Genomic DNA, 17,179 nt, shown 5'->3' with positions numbered 1-17,179 from the left:
ATGTGTGCGCGAAAAAATAGTGAAAATTGAGTCAAATATATGGTATAATAAAGAGATTCAAAACAGTCCTTAAAAGATAATCGGCAAGCGCTATGCGACATAAAACGAAGTATAATTTACTCACTTGTAGCAGTAAGCGTGTTCTACTGGCTGATTGCAAAAAAATTTAAACACACCGATTCAATATCAATACGCAAATGAAAATAGCTGTAGCAATTTAATGAGAAATAAATAGTCGATAAAAAAGAAAGAACAAAAACGATTCGAATTATGACAAAACAGAAGAAGGATCTCAAAGGATTTCAAGGTAATTCCATAAACTTACTAGATAATACAAAAATGATCTTACATATAATGTTGAATGTATTATACTTGTAACATTATCAATTTTTCAAACAAAAAATAACAGTAACACCAACCATAATTCAATTACTCATTACAAATGCATTACAAAATTGTACTTTATTCTTTTAGACATTTCTCTTCCAACTGCGATAATTCTGGTGATCGCCGCTTCTCTGTGTTTTGCAAATTCGTACGACGGTGAATTTGTATTCGACGATTCTGAAGCCATAGTGACAAATGAAGACGTCAAGGATGCTCCGATGTACAAAATATTTGAGAATGATTTCTGGGGGACAAAGTTGTCACACAAACAGAGTCACAAATCCTATCGCCCTCTGACAATACTCACATTTAGGCATGCTTTTATTATTTTAATCTTGCATAATTTTGTCTCTTTTCTACGCGGCGTTTTTTTGTTTTTTAATTAAAATTACAAGATGTAAGAAAGTCTGCTGATTTTTCGGCAATGAAATATTAATGTAAAATCAACAAATTGAGGATGAAGAAATTCATGATGAGTGTTTGAGTTACGATAGATTCAATGATCCCTATTAAAAAAAGTGTTATTTGAAATAATAATACACATTGAAATTTCATAGAAACTTTTAAAAACATCATTGCGTAGATGGATTAGAACAAATAATTTGTTTGAATTAATATTACCCACAATTTCATGAAACGTCTATATTTTTGTCTTATTTTTTTACATTCGAAAATGTACGCTATTATGTTTCTATTCGAGACACCAAGAAGAGCTGAAATCAAACTGTTAAATTCTGATTTTTCAGGCTTCATTATCTCGTCAGAGGATATTTAGATCCCAGAGACTTTCATACAGTAAATGTGATACTCCACATTCTGGTTTCTGTTCTCACTTTATTCTTATACAACATATTGCTCGGTGAGAGTTCTGGAAATGTAGCTTTCTATGCTGCGATGTTGTTTGCTGTGCATCCTGTTCACGCAGAGGCGGTAAGCCGTTTCTCAATATTTTCCACCATGTTTCGAAACAATATTGTGCTACAAATTGCAACAAAAAGTGCTATTCACATTTAGTTGACATGTCTGATTTTTCTAGCTATCCACTCAAAATTTCATCAAGTTTTTCTACCTAATCCACGATTTCAAATTAGTCCAGAATTAAATGAGATCAAGCTTCGATATTAATATGATATTCAGTTAATGGCAATAGTTGAAATAAGAGCACAGCAGATGTGATTAAAAAATGAAGTATGGTTTGCTCCTTTTTTGAATTACGCTAAGCTTTTCTCACAGCTGAGATATTTTCAGGTAGCAGGTATCGTCGGAAGAGCAGACATGCTTTGCGCACTGTTCATGTGGATATCAATTTTGTTATACCGCAAGTCTATATTCGTTGCAGGATCGTTCACCAAATGGATGAACATGACTCTCAGTATGTTATGTATAATGATGTCGATGCTTTGCAAAGAAACTGGGATAACTGCGATTGTAAGTGTGATTGCACTCTTTACGATACCTTAATAAGAATGAATTGGTCATTTTGTTTAAATCGAAAGTTAGGAACATAGAAAAAACTGTTTAAAAACTGTCTAATAGTGATATTCATGCCGATGATGGTTGAGATCATATAGTAGAGATGTGGTTTAGTTTCTTGCTGAACAGTACAAGAAATTCGTTTTTAAAGACTAAAAGACTGCTTCTTCTGTTTGTCAACAATACGGTTTAGAACGTTTAATTTCCAACTTCGTTTTCTGATTTAAGGGCATATGCTGTGTTTACGATCTAGTCGTCGTCAATAAGTTATTACCAATCGATATGGTGAGGTGTCTCAGACAGATGTGTTCAGACGAGACAAAAGAGTCTTTGGCAGTAAATTACGGGGCTCTGGTCGGGCGCATTAAGACGCTATCGATAGCCGGATTTTTCCTGCTCTTACTAAGATTCAGTATAATGGGATTTTCCCCGCCGCGTTTTCAGCTAGTTGATAACCCTGCTTCTTTCGTCGAACCATTACCAATGCGCGTGAGTATCTGCGTCACACAACTTTATTGCAATAATAACGATGCAAATGCTCGTAAAATAACATTATGATAATTTTTCAAAAGGTACTTAACTTCAATTATATATATAGCCTGAATGCATGGTTACTCCTCTGTCCTGAATGGCTCTCTTTTGACTGGGCGATGGGCTGCGTTCCACTAATTCATGGTTTGGACGTGAGGATCCTTGCTGTTTTAGCTTTGTGGATCGTTCTCGGATCTTTCTGTTACTATGTTTCGTCCGAAAAACATAGCGGACAGTTAAGGTACACTTGTTTTTATCCTCTACACTCACTCAATGTATTCACGACTTTATTGAATAACAATTTTTGCCAGATACAATTTTTTCTCCCTTCTCAACTCGCAAAGTTGGGAAGATACTCTTTTTCAAGTAATTGATTAATCAGCCTTTTCGATTGATCGTTCTTTCAATTAATTGATCGTTTCAAATACTCGTGCATTCGATTAATCGTTTAATTGGTCTTTTCAATTAATCGACTCTTTTAATTGAGTTTTTTCATTTGATTGGATAATCGACCTTGCGGTTAATTAGATTCTCCGATAAACCGATTTATTGTATTTTTAAACCAGTTCGTTTGGTGATTAGTTGAATAATCACGCAGGCTTAGACTCTATTTTTGACACGAAAAAATGCGATTTTTAAAAACAATATACAATGTAATTCAACAACACAGTCAAAATCAAATTGACTTTCAGAATCAAACCATCATGTTACAATTACGGAATATCCGATTCAAAGACGTTGACTTTCTGATATAGTTTAAAATATCTTAAAAACAATTTGTCACATCTCAATTATGAAGGTTCATTCGTTTTCGGGACAAAATAACTTGCGAATGACAAAGGAACTGATTGCAAATTTGTCTCAAAAACTAATTAACAGTGATTTTTAATAATCTATCCTTCGCGATGCGTAAACAATTACAAACAAATTTATCTCCCAACGTCAGAGTTCACAGGATCAATCCTCTTCTTGTTTTTCAGCCCCACTATAATGGGACTAGCTTTACTGATGATCCCGTTCCTCCCAGCGACAAACTTGTTTTTCAAGGTGGGTTTCGTTCTTGCGGAAAGGACGCTGTACATACCTTCGGCAGGTTTCTGCCTGCTATTTGCGATCGGTTTTCAGCGTCTGATAGAGCAATGCAATGGCTGTAGCAGAACACTTTTGTCGCTGTATTTCGTTCTGCTGGCAGTCTTCTTTGCACGTTCCTGGATCAGAAGCGCCGAGTGGAAAACTGAAAAAACGTTATTCCGATCAGCTCTGAACGTCTGTCCGTTAAATGCAAAGGTTCACTACAATGTCGCCAAGAATGCCGCGGACAAGGGCGATTCGGCTCATGCTGAAATTGAGTACAATGAGGCTCTAAGGTGTGATTCGATTTGTTATGAAGTATTCTATTCGAAAGACAGGAGCAATTCAAAAATTTTAAAGCAAAGATCTTCAAACTGTTTTAAACTCGGGTTCTTGACCCATTTAAGAATACTTACAATGATTCCAGTTTTTCGTAAAACATCGATTCGAATTGAAATTATTTGTGATGTAATCGTTCTAATGTTAGGAAGTGCGCTGTTGTCAGCTAGGACCTTAGAGCACATGCTACTGGAGGTAGCTTCGCGTGACCAGAAAGTGTAGCGGAGGAGAGAGAGAGGTATATGTCGGTTATAATCTGTCTCGCTCTACACCTGATCGAGTGAGAGAGACGGAGCAGCTCGAATATATATCTGTCTCATCACTTTGGCTGCAGTTTTCACGAGGTTGACGGGATGGGTAGCTACTTCCGGTAAAGTATATGCTCTAAGGCTAGCACCGATAAATGATAATTGAATAATTTGCAAAACACGACCTCAAAGCCCGTATTGTACAGAAATAAATAAATTAAAAGTCTGTACGATAGTTATTCAGCTCTAGCTGATCAGAGCACACTTTCTGACATTATCAAGATCATTTTATGAAAAACGTTGAATCGATTTGAAGTTTTGAGAAAAAACTATTCCGATTCTCGTAAATACTCCTAAACCGGTTACGCGACGGCGCAATTTTTTGTTTTTCAGACTTCATCCTGAATATGCTCAAGCTATGAATAATTTGGGTAATTTGCTCAAGGATCGACAGAGATATTATGAAGCGGAAAAACTACTCAAGCGAGCCGTAGAAATACAGTAGGAAAAAAAAAAAAAAAAAAAGAACAGAAGTGAAATCTTTCGACGGAATTAACGTCTTTGACTGATTATAAATTTCAGATCGGATTTCGCGGCGGCTTGGATGAATTACGGAATCGTATTGGCAGCGTTAAAGAAACCTGAGGAATCGGAGAAAAGTTATTTAACTGCTCTTTCTCACAGATCGAAATACCCAGATTGCTATTACAATCTTGGGGTCTTGGTAAAAATGTTTTAGCAATTGTTCAAACTTCTTTTCCTTTTCTTTTCAAAGCTTTGAGTGACCGAAATTTCGAGAAAATTATTTACGCACTTTTATTATACACACGATTTTTTCTCTATTCATAATCAATTTTTTTTTCCCAGGAGTATTTGAACAGTTTTCGATTATTCTTACGAAAATTTCCCTAAAAAAAAAAAAAAAACTCATATTATTCAAGAAATGTCAGAATTATTTTCTTGAGAAAAGTTTTTTAATAAGTAGAAATTTTATTTAGCCGGAAGTTGTACTTAAAATTCTGTTTAAATTAGACTAATTTGATTACCGCTCGAATCAATGAAGTTATCCAATGTATCATCTGGATAAATGATTGTTTGTTTTCAGTATTTGGAACAAAGACAATATGACAAGGCCTTGATGGCCTGGGAAAATGCGACTAGACAAAAACCAAATCATAAACGCGCATGGACGAACATGATTCTATTGCTGGACGATTTAGGCAAGAATTGAACACAAAAGTATAGAGAAAAGAGATATGGATAAAAAAAATCGGAATTATATTGTGTATAAATATTTGTCACAGATTACATTTTCTTTCAATATTCTACTTACTCAGGATATGGAGATAAAGCGTTATCAGTTGGTAATAAAGCGTTGAAGTATCTGCCAGAAGAGGCTTCGATATATTTCAATATCGGTAACATACTTGGTAAGGCGGGCAAGTTCGAAGAAGCAGAGAAGCAATTTAATCACGCAATTTCGCGGGATTCGTCAAATCCAAACTTCTACACAAATTTGGGTGAGTGATTTGTGCGGAATAAATAAATACAACAGAAAAATTACCAAAAACAGAAAGATAATGAGGCCTGATTCAATTTTCAATCAGGTGTCCTTTACCACCGATGGAACAAGCACCGGAAAGCGGAAAGAATGTACACAAAAGCCTTAGGAATAAATCCCAATTTGCAAAGCGCAAGAGATAACTTGAAGAAGCTAAGAATCGGATGATTTTTTTATTTATTGAAACGATGTATTAGACGTAAATAAAAGCAAATTTACGCGATTTGGGTTATTGTGTTGATTTAAAAACTCAATTTTTGACAAGGTTGAAATTAGTAACTAAACGTCAAATGGAAATGATTGTTAAAAGATTTTTTAATTAATTTGACGGAGTCAAGTTACCAAACTGTGAGAACGACTCACTATATCACTGTTTCATAAATTCCAGATTAATGATAGTTTCGAAATACTGATTTTTTTTTAAAAATCCTTAGTTATATAAATTTCACGATCTTCAACTTCGCTTTTTGTCTCAAAGATTGCCTCGAGCAAAAATAAATGAATGCAAGCTTACCCAAATAGTTATATACTTCGAGAACATGGTAGAAGGATTTCTCTTCAGTCCTGAGCAACGTCGCCGAAAGGCACAGGATAAGCCAAGAAATTTTCTATCTTTTTACCGTCGATGTAATTGAAGGAGTGAAAACAAGTTGTGCAAAAGTAACAAGGATCGTGCGGCAGCCTGTCGTTGTGCGTCGTTATCCAGGATGCTGCGAACACTCCGCAGACCATGCAATACTTCGTCGAACTCGCTCGCATTCTGTGGATCCTTGGGTAGCTGGATATGGTCAAATTGTCCGATGGGCCGATCAGCCTAAGGATATCAAAAATGGAATGAAAAGATTGATTTTCGATGAGAACGTTTCAAAGAACGAAGCTGTTTGAAAAGAACTTTGCAATAATGGAGAAACCAGAACTTGGGTAACTAAATGTGATTGAGGAAAACTGAAGGCCCAAAATCAATATTTTAAAAGTGATAATAGTGTAGTAAATTTGTTCAAGTTCACTTCATGATGGCTTGTTTTCATTCAGAAAATTATTTTCTTCAAATTCACTGAAACAGATTGGATTTTCTTTTTTTGAACGGTTGATTCAAATATTGCAATTTGTTGATCAACGTGTAATTCAATATTTAACAATACCTACAAGATGAAAAAAAAAAAAAAAAAACAGTACTTTCGTCACTTGTATAAAATAATAATCTTCTGAATAAAACGAGCCATCGTAAAGTGAAATCGAACGAATTTACTAGATTTTTAACAATATTGAAGTGATTTGAAGTGCAGCATTGATGTGTAATTTTTTTTTCATTCTTACATCATAAACAGATCTCACCTTACTAATGCAATAATTTGGTAAATACTCAATTTACAATCATCTCGTAATAAAGTTAACAACAAGTATTGTCTTCAAAAATAAATTGATGTGCTATTCATCGAATGACATAGAAAAAAGTAGATGATACTTCTTTTTCTCCACACATCAAAGTGAATTCATAGAGCTAATGAAAATTGCAATTTCCAATTCACCTGGCGTCAGAAAACACAAGCAAATGCTCACAGGTTCCTTGATGCTGGTAGACCCAAGGGTAGCCAAATTTCACAGAGAGTGAATTGATGGTGACGCTTTCCATTGATGCAGTTTTGAACGGTCCCAAATTCCGTTTCTTCGCCCATTCTCTGATCACTTCGCTGTTGTCCATGTTACTTGGGTCACGAAAATCGTTGTAAAATGTGCTTTCGATGTAGAAAAATCCGGATTTATAAACTTCCTGGAAATAAAGGTACAAAAATATTGTACGATGGATAAAAAACGATCGATTTGAGAATGTTATATTGAAGATTTCTATGTTTGATATAATGAGAACAAGGAACATTAGAATTGGATCAAAAATACCAGATTATACATTTTGAAGATGCTAATTGTAAAATAATTTTCTCAAATCGTTTTTTCTTATCTCCCAAGTTTTGATTCATAGTTAAGCAATAACTGCTCACTTTAGCCTGTGGCTGTCTTGCCCCAGCATCTGGGTTAGCACTAACTTCTTTAGCTATGGATAAATCCGATGTGCACGATATGATGTCCCTGAGTTCAGCCAACGTTTGCGATCCAAGGATAGCTACAATGTGAGTGGTGAATATTTTGGACACGTAGACACTGCTCAGTCGATGCTGATGCACGAAAGGTGCATAAATTCGCACAAAGACAAGCATCTCGTTTCCCGGCTCCATTAAAGAGTTGCATTTGAACGTCTCGACTTTTTCTGGTTCCTGTAAATAATTGCATTACAAGAAGAGCATTTTAAAGCAAACAAGAAACTTAACATTTTCTAAGTTATAGTAAAAGAATTTTGAATTTTCGATAAAAGGATATCGATTGACTCACTATGCATATCTCGCTTCTATATTTTAAATTGTGGACGAATGGTCGCTGAGGCAATCCTATTCTCTCTTTGAGTTTCGTCAGTGTTTCGAGATTAACGTCTTTCGGTATCTCTTTCACTTCATACGTCCCTTTGCGATTGCCCAACCTTGTGTCATCGTATTTCTCAAAACTTTCACCAGGTATTGTCAAATTTTCAATGCTGCAAAAAATTCACGCTCAAATCTTGGTCACATATTCGAAAGCTTACGATTTTACATTCTCTTCTCATCTAAAACTGACAAAATGTTGTGCGAAATGCAATTTCTAAGAATTTAGAAATCATGCTGTTTATCAGGAAGACTTGATAGAAAAGTTTATTTTCTTATAGCAAGCGTTTAAACACTCTCAGGAGTGTTTGGAATAAATTGGTCATACAGTAAGCTTTTAATACAATATTGTGTGAAGGTGAGAGAACTGTTCAATAGCTCTGAAGTTGATCGAGGTGATTATTTTCATGTATTCAACTTGTCAGAACTTCTAGAGTTCTTAAGACATCAATTCGAAAATTGTAATGCAAAATTTCAGTCTGTACGCAAGGCTTGTATACTCTGTCCGGTAACAGATCAACACACTTACAAAGCCAAATTCAAAGCCAGTTTGATCAGATCCCACCCAATGCGCTGCTCATTATACCCACTCCAGGTTACCGAACCGGTCTCAGCTGGCCAAACGCGACTACAGCCGACAAGGGTAACCCTGCTACTCGAACCCAATGATTAATTTCAAACCGAATGGTTTATTTCAAACCGTCGAGGGCCAGTCGTTAGAAAGTAGCGACTGAGTTCGGATTTGTGAAATTTCAAGTGCAATGAGATCACTGTTATAGAGCATAGATCTTTGGTGCAGGACATGAACGTACGAAATTATAGGTACGATACTAAGTAGCGAGTTCCGCTATCTCCCATTAGGCCCAAACCTGCACACGGCTATGATGATCTCTCACCGGATAGAGTATAATTTTTATGTGCAATACCTGTAAAGTTAAAACTTGCCAAAAAGCTTTTATTGATTTTCTGCAGATATTTAAATTGCCAAGAGTTTCAGGTCATGTTCAATTTGTTGTAGAGAAGTTTTTTAAAAGGTGAAAAAATTGAGAAACAAATGAGTTTGACTCGGGATTCATGTTTCATTCAGTTGAATTGCATTTTAATTTGTAATGAATACTTGAACTATTTGATAATTTAATATAATTCAATTAGGTTTTCACACGTCTCAGAAACTTGAATATATATAATTTTTTTTACAGTACAACAGCAGAGACAATGTAAACAATACTGTTGTCACTAAATGATGTTTACTATCGAAAAATTTCATTACAATTTTATTTAAGCTATTCAATCATTTTTTGATTAATCTAAGAAACTAAATTGCTCTGAAGTTAAATTTAATATTAGTTCAAGTTAGTTAGGGGTAAGATGTTGTATCACGTTAGGTTAGAATTGGGTTAATTTTCGAATCGGGATAAGTTAGAATCAAGTTGGATCTTACATTGGGTTAGATTAGTGCACTGAACTCTATGAAATTTCAGTGGATTAGTGTTGGGAGTAAATTTTGAACAAGATTAGGGCAAGTTACATTTAAGGATGCTAACCATTCAAATTGCGTTTGATTACCTGCAATATTCGGATAAAACTGCGAAGTCTTCATCGTTTACATCCATCTGCATTATTTCGAGAATCCCAGCTTTTTCATTTCTGTTTGACCTTAGTCCTGCCAAACTTTTGAGATTAGTTAGATCGTTGTATTCTTTGAAGTATTTTGCCAAGTCCAGCGTCTCAGAACTGGTCTTGTTGTAGAATCCGTAAACCTCATCCATTATTTAAAACTCACTGTTGCTGTTTCCTGATTATTTTTCACCTTATTATTTCGAAAGGATTGATAATTACCGTTGACTGAAGAATATAAAGATGGATATCCCTGGTTAAATTTTTGTGACTAGTTTACGGCGGGCAAGTGGGCCCAGTGGGCCTGGGAACGTAGGAGGGTTCTGCTCTATCGACTCTACCTAACGGGCTCGCACCAACATTCGTAGCAGCCAAAGTAGTGTCGGTATGGAAGTTTCAGATTGAGTCGGTACAAAGCGAGTATGTGAGACTACTTTTTGACTGCGACTTAGAAATGTCTATCAATCAGTTCGATCATCACCGTGAGAAGACGCGTAACCGCGTCCACCTCCAACCACCATCAACCACCACCTACCATGTCCGAACACCTCCAACCACCTCCGACCACCTTTGTCCTCCTCGTCCCCTGCTCGTCCACGCATTCTATAACATTAATATTCATAATTATTCCAACGACTTTTCATTTGCTCTCTCGAACTTGAATTTTCGTAGGCATAGAATCGAAACGCTGTTTTAACTAGTCGCAAGTGAACTATCTACGTTGGGTGGAGAAGCAGAATTGTTTTTCGAAAAGCGATCGTATGGAAAAAAATTCAGAGTAACTGTAATACAGCACGGATGCGCTAATTTTGATCGAGATGAAATGGATGCTTCGTATATGAGACAGTATTTAACGCAGTGTCCTGATTTAATGACCTAAAAAGGTGATTGACGGCGATTCTTTTGTTTATTGCCACGGAAAGATGGCTTCTTAAAACTTCGAGTGTATTTAAACATACATTTGAAAGGTACGGGCAAAAATTTTTATCATCCAACTGTCGCAGAACGGCAGCGTTATTAGCTAACCCGTTAACTGAAGAATATATCTTTAGTCAACGGCTGACCATCAGAGGGCCTAGCCGCTTGAGTCTAGAATCGGCAGGAAAGATAAAGTACGTATTTCTTGTCTGAAATGTAAAAACTGAAATCATTATACATCATATCATATCATCATACATCATACATCATACATCATACTCATACATAGTATTAAAGTTCGAAACCAAAGTTTGGATGTTCGGATGTTCGGGTGTTCAAAAAGTGACGTCACACAAAATTTTTTTTCTCTTGACGTCATCAATCTATACTAATCAGCTAGCCGAATTCCTCAGTCTGGAAACAACCGCGTAGTAGAGCGGACGGATGAGAATCGCGCTCCGCAGATTTCGCTTACCGGGTTCTCTACCTTCTGGATCCTGCGCTCCGGGCCGGCTTCCTGGTGCAACTCGAATTCCAGGACAAGCACTCCGTAGTTTCTGCGCTCCAGGTCCACTACTTGGAGGAACTCGACTTCCAGGACAAGCGATTTGTAGTTTCTATGCTCCAGGTCCGCTACCTGGTGAAACTCGACTTCCAGAACAAGCGTTCCGTAGTTCTGGCTGTCCAGGTCCTTGACCTGGTGACTTTTGACCCTCCAGACTAATTTTCAAGCTTACAAGTATGATTATTGAAAACGTCATGTTTTGTGCTATCAATGCGATATGCATTGCGAATGTAATATATAATATTTTGTAATTTTATCATAATTTTCTCGGTAGAATGTGTCGATACAAAAATTATATTGACACTTGCACAATATTTTTGATGTGTTCTTATAGTGAAAATATTTATTACTATTCACGGTATAACCCGATGTGGTTATCGGTGGTTGTTGGAGGTGGTTGGAGGTGGTTGAAGGTGGACGAGGAGGAGGACGAGGAAGACAAGGAGAACAAGGTAGAGGAGGAGGACGAGAATTCGTGCTTGGTGAGTTTTACATTTTCATAATATTCAATGGCAATTGTAATTATATTTTATCTCAAATTGATCAAGCTTGTCACATTAACAATGAATTATTTCCATTCATTTTTCTCGCAAGCACAAATTCAGTGGCTGTAAATGCGCTAATAGAATTTATTATATTATGGATTGATTAATTAATTATATAGATCCTTGCACAATATTTTTTATGCGTTCTTATCCTAAAATAATAATTATTATTCAACGTATAACCTCAGGTGATTACCGGTGGTCGTTGAAGGTGGTTGGCGGTGATCGCCGGTGGTCGAAGGTGATTAGCGGTGATGAAAGGTGGCTGGAGAAGAAGGAGGCGAAAGAGGAGGATGAAGAGGACGAGGACAAAATCAAGGAGGAGGACCAGGTGGACGAGAAGGACCGAAGTGGTCAAAGGTTATAGCAAGTGGTAGGCAGAAGTAGCGGGAGTAGGAGTAGGAGTGTTAGGAGTTGTAGAAGAAATGTTAGAAATTGTAGTAGGAGTTGAAGTAGAAATGGAAGTAAGAATAGCAGTAGACGTAGGAGTGTTAGGAGTTATAGAAGGATTTGGAGTAGGAGTGAGAGTAGTGGTAGGGTAGGGAAGCGTACGGTAGGGTAGGGTAGGGTAGGGTAGGGCAGGGTGGGGTAGGGTAGGCGACGTCCTGGGCGAGACAAGAGTGGTGCAACAGGTGAAGGGACCACCGCAACACGGGACCTTCAACGAATACCTGTACAGATTCCGGAAGCGAACAGCGGCAGGATGTGGCTCTGTACTGCGGCCACAGACAGCGTCGAGCAGACAATTTTTAGGTGCCAAAATTGGGATACAGTAAGAAGTCAATCCTGGCAGACGAGGACAGGGGAACCACCAAGCCCGGACAACATTGTCGAGGAGTCGCTCTCCAGCAAGATAAGGTGGAAGGAGATCGCTGCAATAATCTATGAGATCATCTCAACCAAAGATAAGGACGATAGGAATAAGGGCTTCAGACAAAAAAGACCATCTTTTAAGTTTAAAAATTTTTAATTTTTAAGTTTTACACACTCACTTATATAATGGAATGTGGATATTTACACTTTAGTCTATTGACATACTTTTATCGTACTGACCTACCGTTTCTTATCTTATCTATTGGACACCACGTTTTAATTACCTCACGCATCTATCTATTTATTTATATATATATTTATTTACTTATTTATTTATTGAAGAACAGTGGTAAATTGGCCATTATAGATACTCGGGATAGATTTCGGGATTGAACTAGAGGGTTTTCTTCTCTCAACCACATAGATGATGGGAGAGTGTAGAAGATAGAGGGGGCCTTGGAGCCGATAGCATGATACAAGAGCGAACTCCTGAGCGAAAAACATCCCTTGGGAGGGGGCTATCGCGCGTCCCCACGGAGTGGGGCTCCCGACCAGGGGCGACTGCCATAGCCGGTCCGAAGCCCGGTTGAGAAAAGTAGACGGCCCTAACTGAGCCTACCTTCTGACCCCAGCCGACTACCCCCGGGGAGCGAGGTGCGGTCGCCCGGGCGTGCCTCCTTCGGGAGGGCGCGCTATGGTGCCGCGTCGCGCTTACTGGATCGGGTGCAAGATAGTATGCCGAAAAGCGGTTTTCTTGCCCCCGAGCTGGGGTACTCCAACTCGGCAGTAGAACTTCGGCCTAAAATCAAAAAAAAAGGGCGGGGTTGGGTAGGGCAGGAGAGGGTAGGGTCGGGTAGGGTGGGGTAGGGTGGGCACGAAATGTTTCATGCACTATTCCAACGTCATCTTGGAAGCGAAATCCATTGGGCGCAGTCCTAATACGCTGCGATCAACGCATCTGAAGTTACAGCCGAAAAACGAGATCCTGTGTTTTCGACAATTTTCAGCAGGTGCTTTTTCGCTCGCCGTTTCTCTCCTGTTGGTCCTACGCTCTTTTCGCTGCGTTTTCTGAGTTCCTGAGGGTCCAATTGGTCAGGTAAGGGTCCTTTAAATCGAATGTGAGACCAAAAACTTTGGGCTCCAAAAATGAAGAAAAAGTAAGGCTGACCCCTTTGTATTTTTGGCAAAAATTTTCACGATTTCGAAAAGTGCCAGAATAAATTCGTTGAAGCACTATTCCGACGTAATTTTGGGAGAGAAATCGATTGGGCGCAGTCCCGATACGCTGCGATCAACGCTTCTGAAGTTACAGCCGAAAAACGAGATCCTGTGTTTTCGACATTTTTCAGCAGGTGCTTTTTCACTCGCCGTTTCTCTCCTGTTGGTCCTACGCTCTTTTCGCTGCGTTTTCTGAGTTCCTTAGGGTCCAATTAGTCGGGTAAGGGTCGTTCACATTGAATTTGAGGCCAAAAACTTTGGGCTCTAAAATCGAAGAAAAAGTAAGGCTAACCCCTTTGTAATTTTGGCGAAAAGTTTGGTGATTTTGAAAAGTGCTGGAATAAATTCTCTCTGGCACTATTCCGACGTAATTTTGCGTGAGAAATCGATTGGGCGCAGTCCCAATACGCTGCGATCAGTGCATCAAAAGTTACAGCCAAAAAACGAAAACCTGAATTTTCGACATTTTTCAGCAGGTGTATTTTTCTTTCTCAATTTCTCTCCTGTTGGTCCCACGCTCTTTTCGCTGCGTTTTCTGAGTTCCTGAGGGTCCAATTAGTCAGGTAGGGGTCATTCGAATCGAATCTGGGACCAAAAACTTTCGGCTCCAAAATCGAAGAAAAAGTAAGGCTAGCCCCTTCGTAATTTTGGCGATTTTGAAAAGTGCTGGAATGAATTCTCTCTGGCACTATTCCGAAGTAATTTTGCGTGAGAAATCGATTGGGCGCAGTCCAAATACGCTGCGATCAACGCATCAAAAGTTACAGCCAAAAAACGAAAACCTGAATTTTCGACATTTTTCAGCAGGTATATTTTTCTGCTCAATTTCTCTCCTGTTGATCCCACTCTCTTTTCGCTGCGTTTCCTGAGTTCCTTGGGGTCCAATTGGTCGGGAAAGAGTCATACGAATCAATTCTGAGACGAAAAATTTTTGGTAAAAAAAAAAGGAAGGTTTGTATTTGTGGCGTTAATTTTCGGGAGTTTTAAAAGTGCTGGAATAAATTCTCTCTGGCACTATTCCGACGTAATTTTGCGTAAGAAATCGATTGGGCGAAGTCCCAATACGCTGCGATCGACTCTCTCAAAGTTACAGCCAAAAAACGAAAACCTGAATTTTCGACATTTTTCAGCAGGTATATTTTTCTTCTCAATTTCTCTCCTGTTGATCCCACGCTCTTTTCGCTGCGTTTTCCGAGTTCCTTGGGGTCCGAATGGTCGGGAAAGCGTCATACGAATCAATTCTAAGACGAAAAATTTTTTGGTAAAAAAAAAAGGAAGGTTAACCCCTTTGCATTTTTGGCGAAAATTTTTGCGATTTTGAAAAGTGCTGGAATCAATTCTTTCAGGCAACATTCCGAAGGAATTTTGCGAGAAAAATCGATTGGGCGCAGTCCCAATACGCTGCGATCGACGCATCAAAAGTTACAGCCAAAAAACGAAAACGTGAATTTTCGACATTTTTCAGCAGGTATATTTATCTTCTCAATTTCTCTCCTGTTGATCCCACGCTCTTTTCGTTGCGTTTTCCGAGTTTCTTGGGGTGCAAATGGTCGGGAAAGCGTCATACGAATCAATTCTGAGACGAAAAATTTTTTGGTAAAAAAAAAAGGAAGGTTTAACCCCTTTGCATTTTTGGCGAAAATTTTTGCGATTTTGAAAAGTGCTGGAATCAATTCTTTCAGGCACTATTCCGGAGGAATTTTGCGAGAAAAATCGATTGGGCGCAGTCCCAATACGCTGCGATCGACGCATCAAAAGTTACAGCCAAAAAACAAAAACCTGAATTTTCGACATTTTTCAGCAGGTATATTTTTCTTCTCAATTTCTCTCCTGTTGATCCCACGCTCTTTTCGCTGCGTTTTCCGAGTTCCTTGGGGCCCAAATGGTCGGGAAAGCGTCATACGAATCAATTCTGAGACGGAAAATTTTTTGGTAAAAAAAAAAGGAAGGTTTTATAATTTTGAAAAATTTGATTAATGTAAATAAAATTTTTTTTTTTTAAATTTTTCTTTTTTTAAGAGTAAATCAAAAATTATTATATATATATATATATACTTAGACTTATACTTGTACTTACATATATATATACATATATATATATGTATATATGTATGAATTAATATAATAGAATATAAATGGAGGTAATTAAGTTAAATAATTCAATAAAATAAAAAATGATCTGTTTAAATAATTTATTTTCCCTCAATCGAAGAATAATTAATTTTTACAAAATTAAAAATATGAAATTAAATAAATAATAATTTATCTATCTGTATGTTTTCTTCAAATTTCATATTCTTTCAAAAATTTCTCTTTTCTTAAGAGTAAATCAAAAATTATAATACATGTATATATATATACTTATACTTATACTCATACTTATACTTACATATACATATATATATATTATTATAATAGAATATGAATGGAGCTAATTAAGTTAAATAATCTATCAAAATCAAAAATGATTTATTTAAATAAATTATTTTTCTTAAATTGAAGAATTATTAATTTTTAAAAAATTAAAAATATGAAATTAAATAAATATTAATTTATCGATCTGTATGTTTCCTTTAAATTTCATAATAAGTTCTAATCCATTGTATAAATGTTCTAAATTACAATTCATTAGGTAACACCTTTGTATTTGTGGCGAGAATTTTTGCGATTTTGAAAAGTGCTGGAATCAATTCTTTTAGGCACTATTTCGACGTAATTCTGCGAGAAAAATCGATTGGGCGCAGTCCCAATACGCTGCGATCGACGCATCAAAAGTTACAGCCAAAAAACGAAAACCTGAATTTTCGACATTTTTCAGCAGGTGCTTTTTCGCTCGCCGTTTCTCTCCTGTTGATCCCACGCTCTTTTCGCTGCGTTTTCCGTGTTCCTTGGGGTCCGAATGGTCGGGAAAACGTCATACGAATCAATTCTGAGACGAAAAATTTTTTGGTAAAAAAAAAAGGAAGGTTAACCCCTTTGTATTTTTGGCGGAAATTTTGGCGATTTTGAAAAGTGCTGTAATCAATTCTTTCAGGCACTATTCCGGAGGAATTTTGCGAGAAAAATCGATTGGGCGCAGTCCCAATACGCTGCGATCGACGCATCAAAAGTTACAGCCGAAAAACGAAAACCTGAATTTTCGACATTTTTCAGCAGGTATATTTTTCTTCTCAATTTCTCTCCTGTTGATCCCACGCTCTTTTCGCTGCGTTTTCCGAGTTCCTTGGGGTCCGAATGGTCGGGAAAGCGTCATACGAATCAATTCTAAGACGAAAAATTTTTTGGTAAAAAAAAAAGGAAGGTTAACCCCTTTGCATTTTTGGCGAAAATTTTTGCGATTTTGAAAAGTGCTGGAATCAATTCTTTCAGGCAACATTCCGAAGGAATTTTGCGAGAAAAATCGATTGGGCGCAGTCCCAATA

General features: G+C 37.4%; 2 protein-coding genes across 6 annotated transcripts; one reads left to right on the top strand and one right to left on the bottom strand.

Moving 5' to 3' along the window:
- Positions 1–35: 35 nt before the first annotated feature.
- Positions 36–5,833, top strand: LOC107227045 (protein O-mannosyl-transferase TMTC4). 3 transcript variants are annotated; one of them, XM_046740224.1, is made up of 12 exons: positions 36–307; positions 475–700; positions 1,134–1,317; positions 1,636–1,815; positions 2,089–2,349; positions 2,433–2,632; positions 3,372–3,758; positions 4,443–4,550; positions 4,632–4,773; positions 5,155–5,269; positions 5,387–5,569; positions 5,657–5,833. In XM_046740224.1, the coding sequence occupies exons 1-12, from the start codon at positions 271–273 to the stop codon at positions 5,776–5,778; spliced, it is 2,145 nt and encodes a 714-aa protein (XP_046596180.1). In that variant the 5' UTR covers positions 36–270; the 3' UTR covers positions 5,779–5,833. The 3 variants fall into 3 exon arrangements, with proteins under 3 accessions (XP_046596180.1, XP_046596179.1, XP_046596181.1); XM_046740223.1 differs by having other exon boundaries at positions 5,354–5,569; XM_046740225.1 differs by lacking the exon at positions 5,657–5,833 and having other exon boundaries at positions 5,155–5,288; positions 5,387–5,525.
- Positions 2,662–10,012, bottom strand: LOC107227046 (snRNA-activating protein complex subunit 3). Of its 3 annotated transcripts, none has more exons than XM_046740237.1 (6): positions 9,648–10,012; positions 7,996–8,194; positions 7,653–7,880; positions 7,140–7,381; positions 6,125–6,424; positions 2,662–3,625 (listed from the first exon to the last, which is right to left on the bottom strand). In XM_046740237.1, the coding sequence occupies exons 1-5, from the start codon at positions 9,848–9,850 to the stop codon at positions 6,169–6,171; spliced, it is 1,128 nt and encodes a 375-aa protein (XP_046596193.1). In that variant the 5' UTR covers positions 9,851–10,012; the 3' UTR covers positions 2,662–3,625; positions 6,125–6,168. The 3 variants fall into 3 exon arrangements, with proteins under 3 accessions (XP_046596193.1, XP_046596192.1, XP_015523561.1); XM_046740236.1 differs by having other exon boundaries at positions 2,662–3,730; positions 7,608–7,880; positions 9,648–10,011; XM_015668075.2 differs by having other exon boundaries at positions 7,608–7,880; positions 9,648–10,009.
- Between the last annotated feature and the right edge of the window lie 7,167 nt (positions 10,013–17,179).

Source organism: Neodiprion lecontei, chromosome 5 (genome assembly GCF_021901455.1).
Source record: "Neodiprion lecontei isolate iyNeoLeco1 chromosome 5, iyNeoLeco1.1, whole genome shotgun sequence".
In the NCBI taxonomy this organism is placed as follows: domain Eukaryota; kingdom Metazoa; phylum Arthropoda; class Insecta; order Hymenoptera; family Diprionidae; genus Neodiprion; species Neodiprion lecontei.
The sequence above is the reverse complement of the archived record's forward strand: the minus strand, read 5'-3'. Positions and strand labels throughout refer to the sequence as shown.

Excerpts from the sequence above, each read along its gene's own strand:
- LOC107227046 (XM_046740236.1), bottom strand. The coding sequence starts at position 9,850 with ATGGATGAGGTTTACGGATTCTACAACAAGACCAGTTCTGAGACGCTG. Across the intron at positions 7,881-7,995 it reads ATAGAAGCGAGATATGCATA|GAACCAGAAAAAGTCGAGAC; the intron begins GTGAGTCAATCG and ends AATTATTTACAG. Across the intron at positions 7,382-7,607 it reads CAAGACAGCCACAGGCTAAA|GAAGTTTATAAATCCGGATT; the intron begins GTGAGCAGTTAT and ends CTTTATTTCCAG.
- LOC107227045 (XM_046740223.1), top strand. The coding sequence starts at position 271 with ATGACAAAACAGAAGAAGGATCTCAAAGGATTTCAAG. Across the intron at positions 3,759-4,442 it reads GAGTACAATGAGGCTCTAAG|ACTTCATCCTGAATATGCTC; the intron begins GTGTGATTCGAT and ends TTTGTTTTTCAG. Across the intron at positions 4,551-4,631 it reads AAGCGAGCCGTAGAAATACA|ATCGGATTTCGCGGCGGCTT; the intron begins GTAGGAAAAAAA and ends TATAAATTTCAG.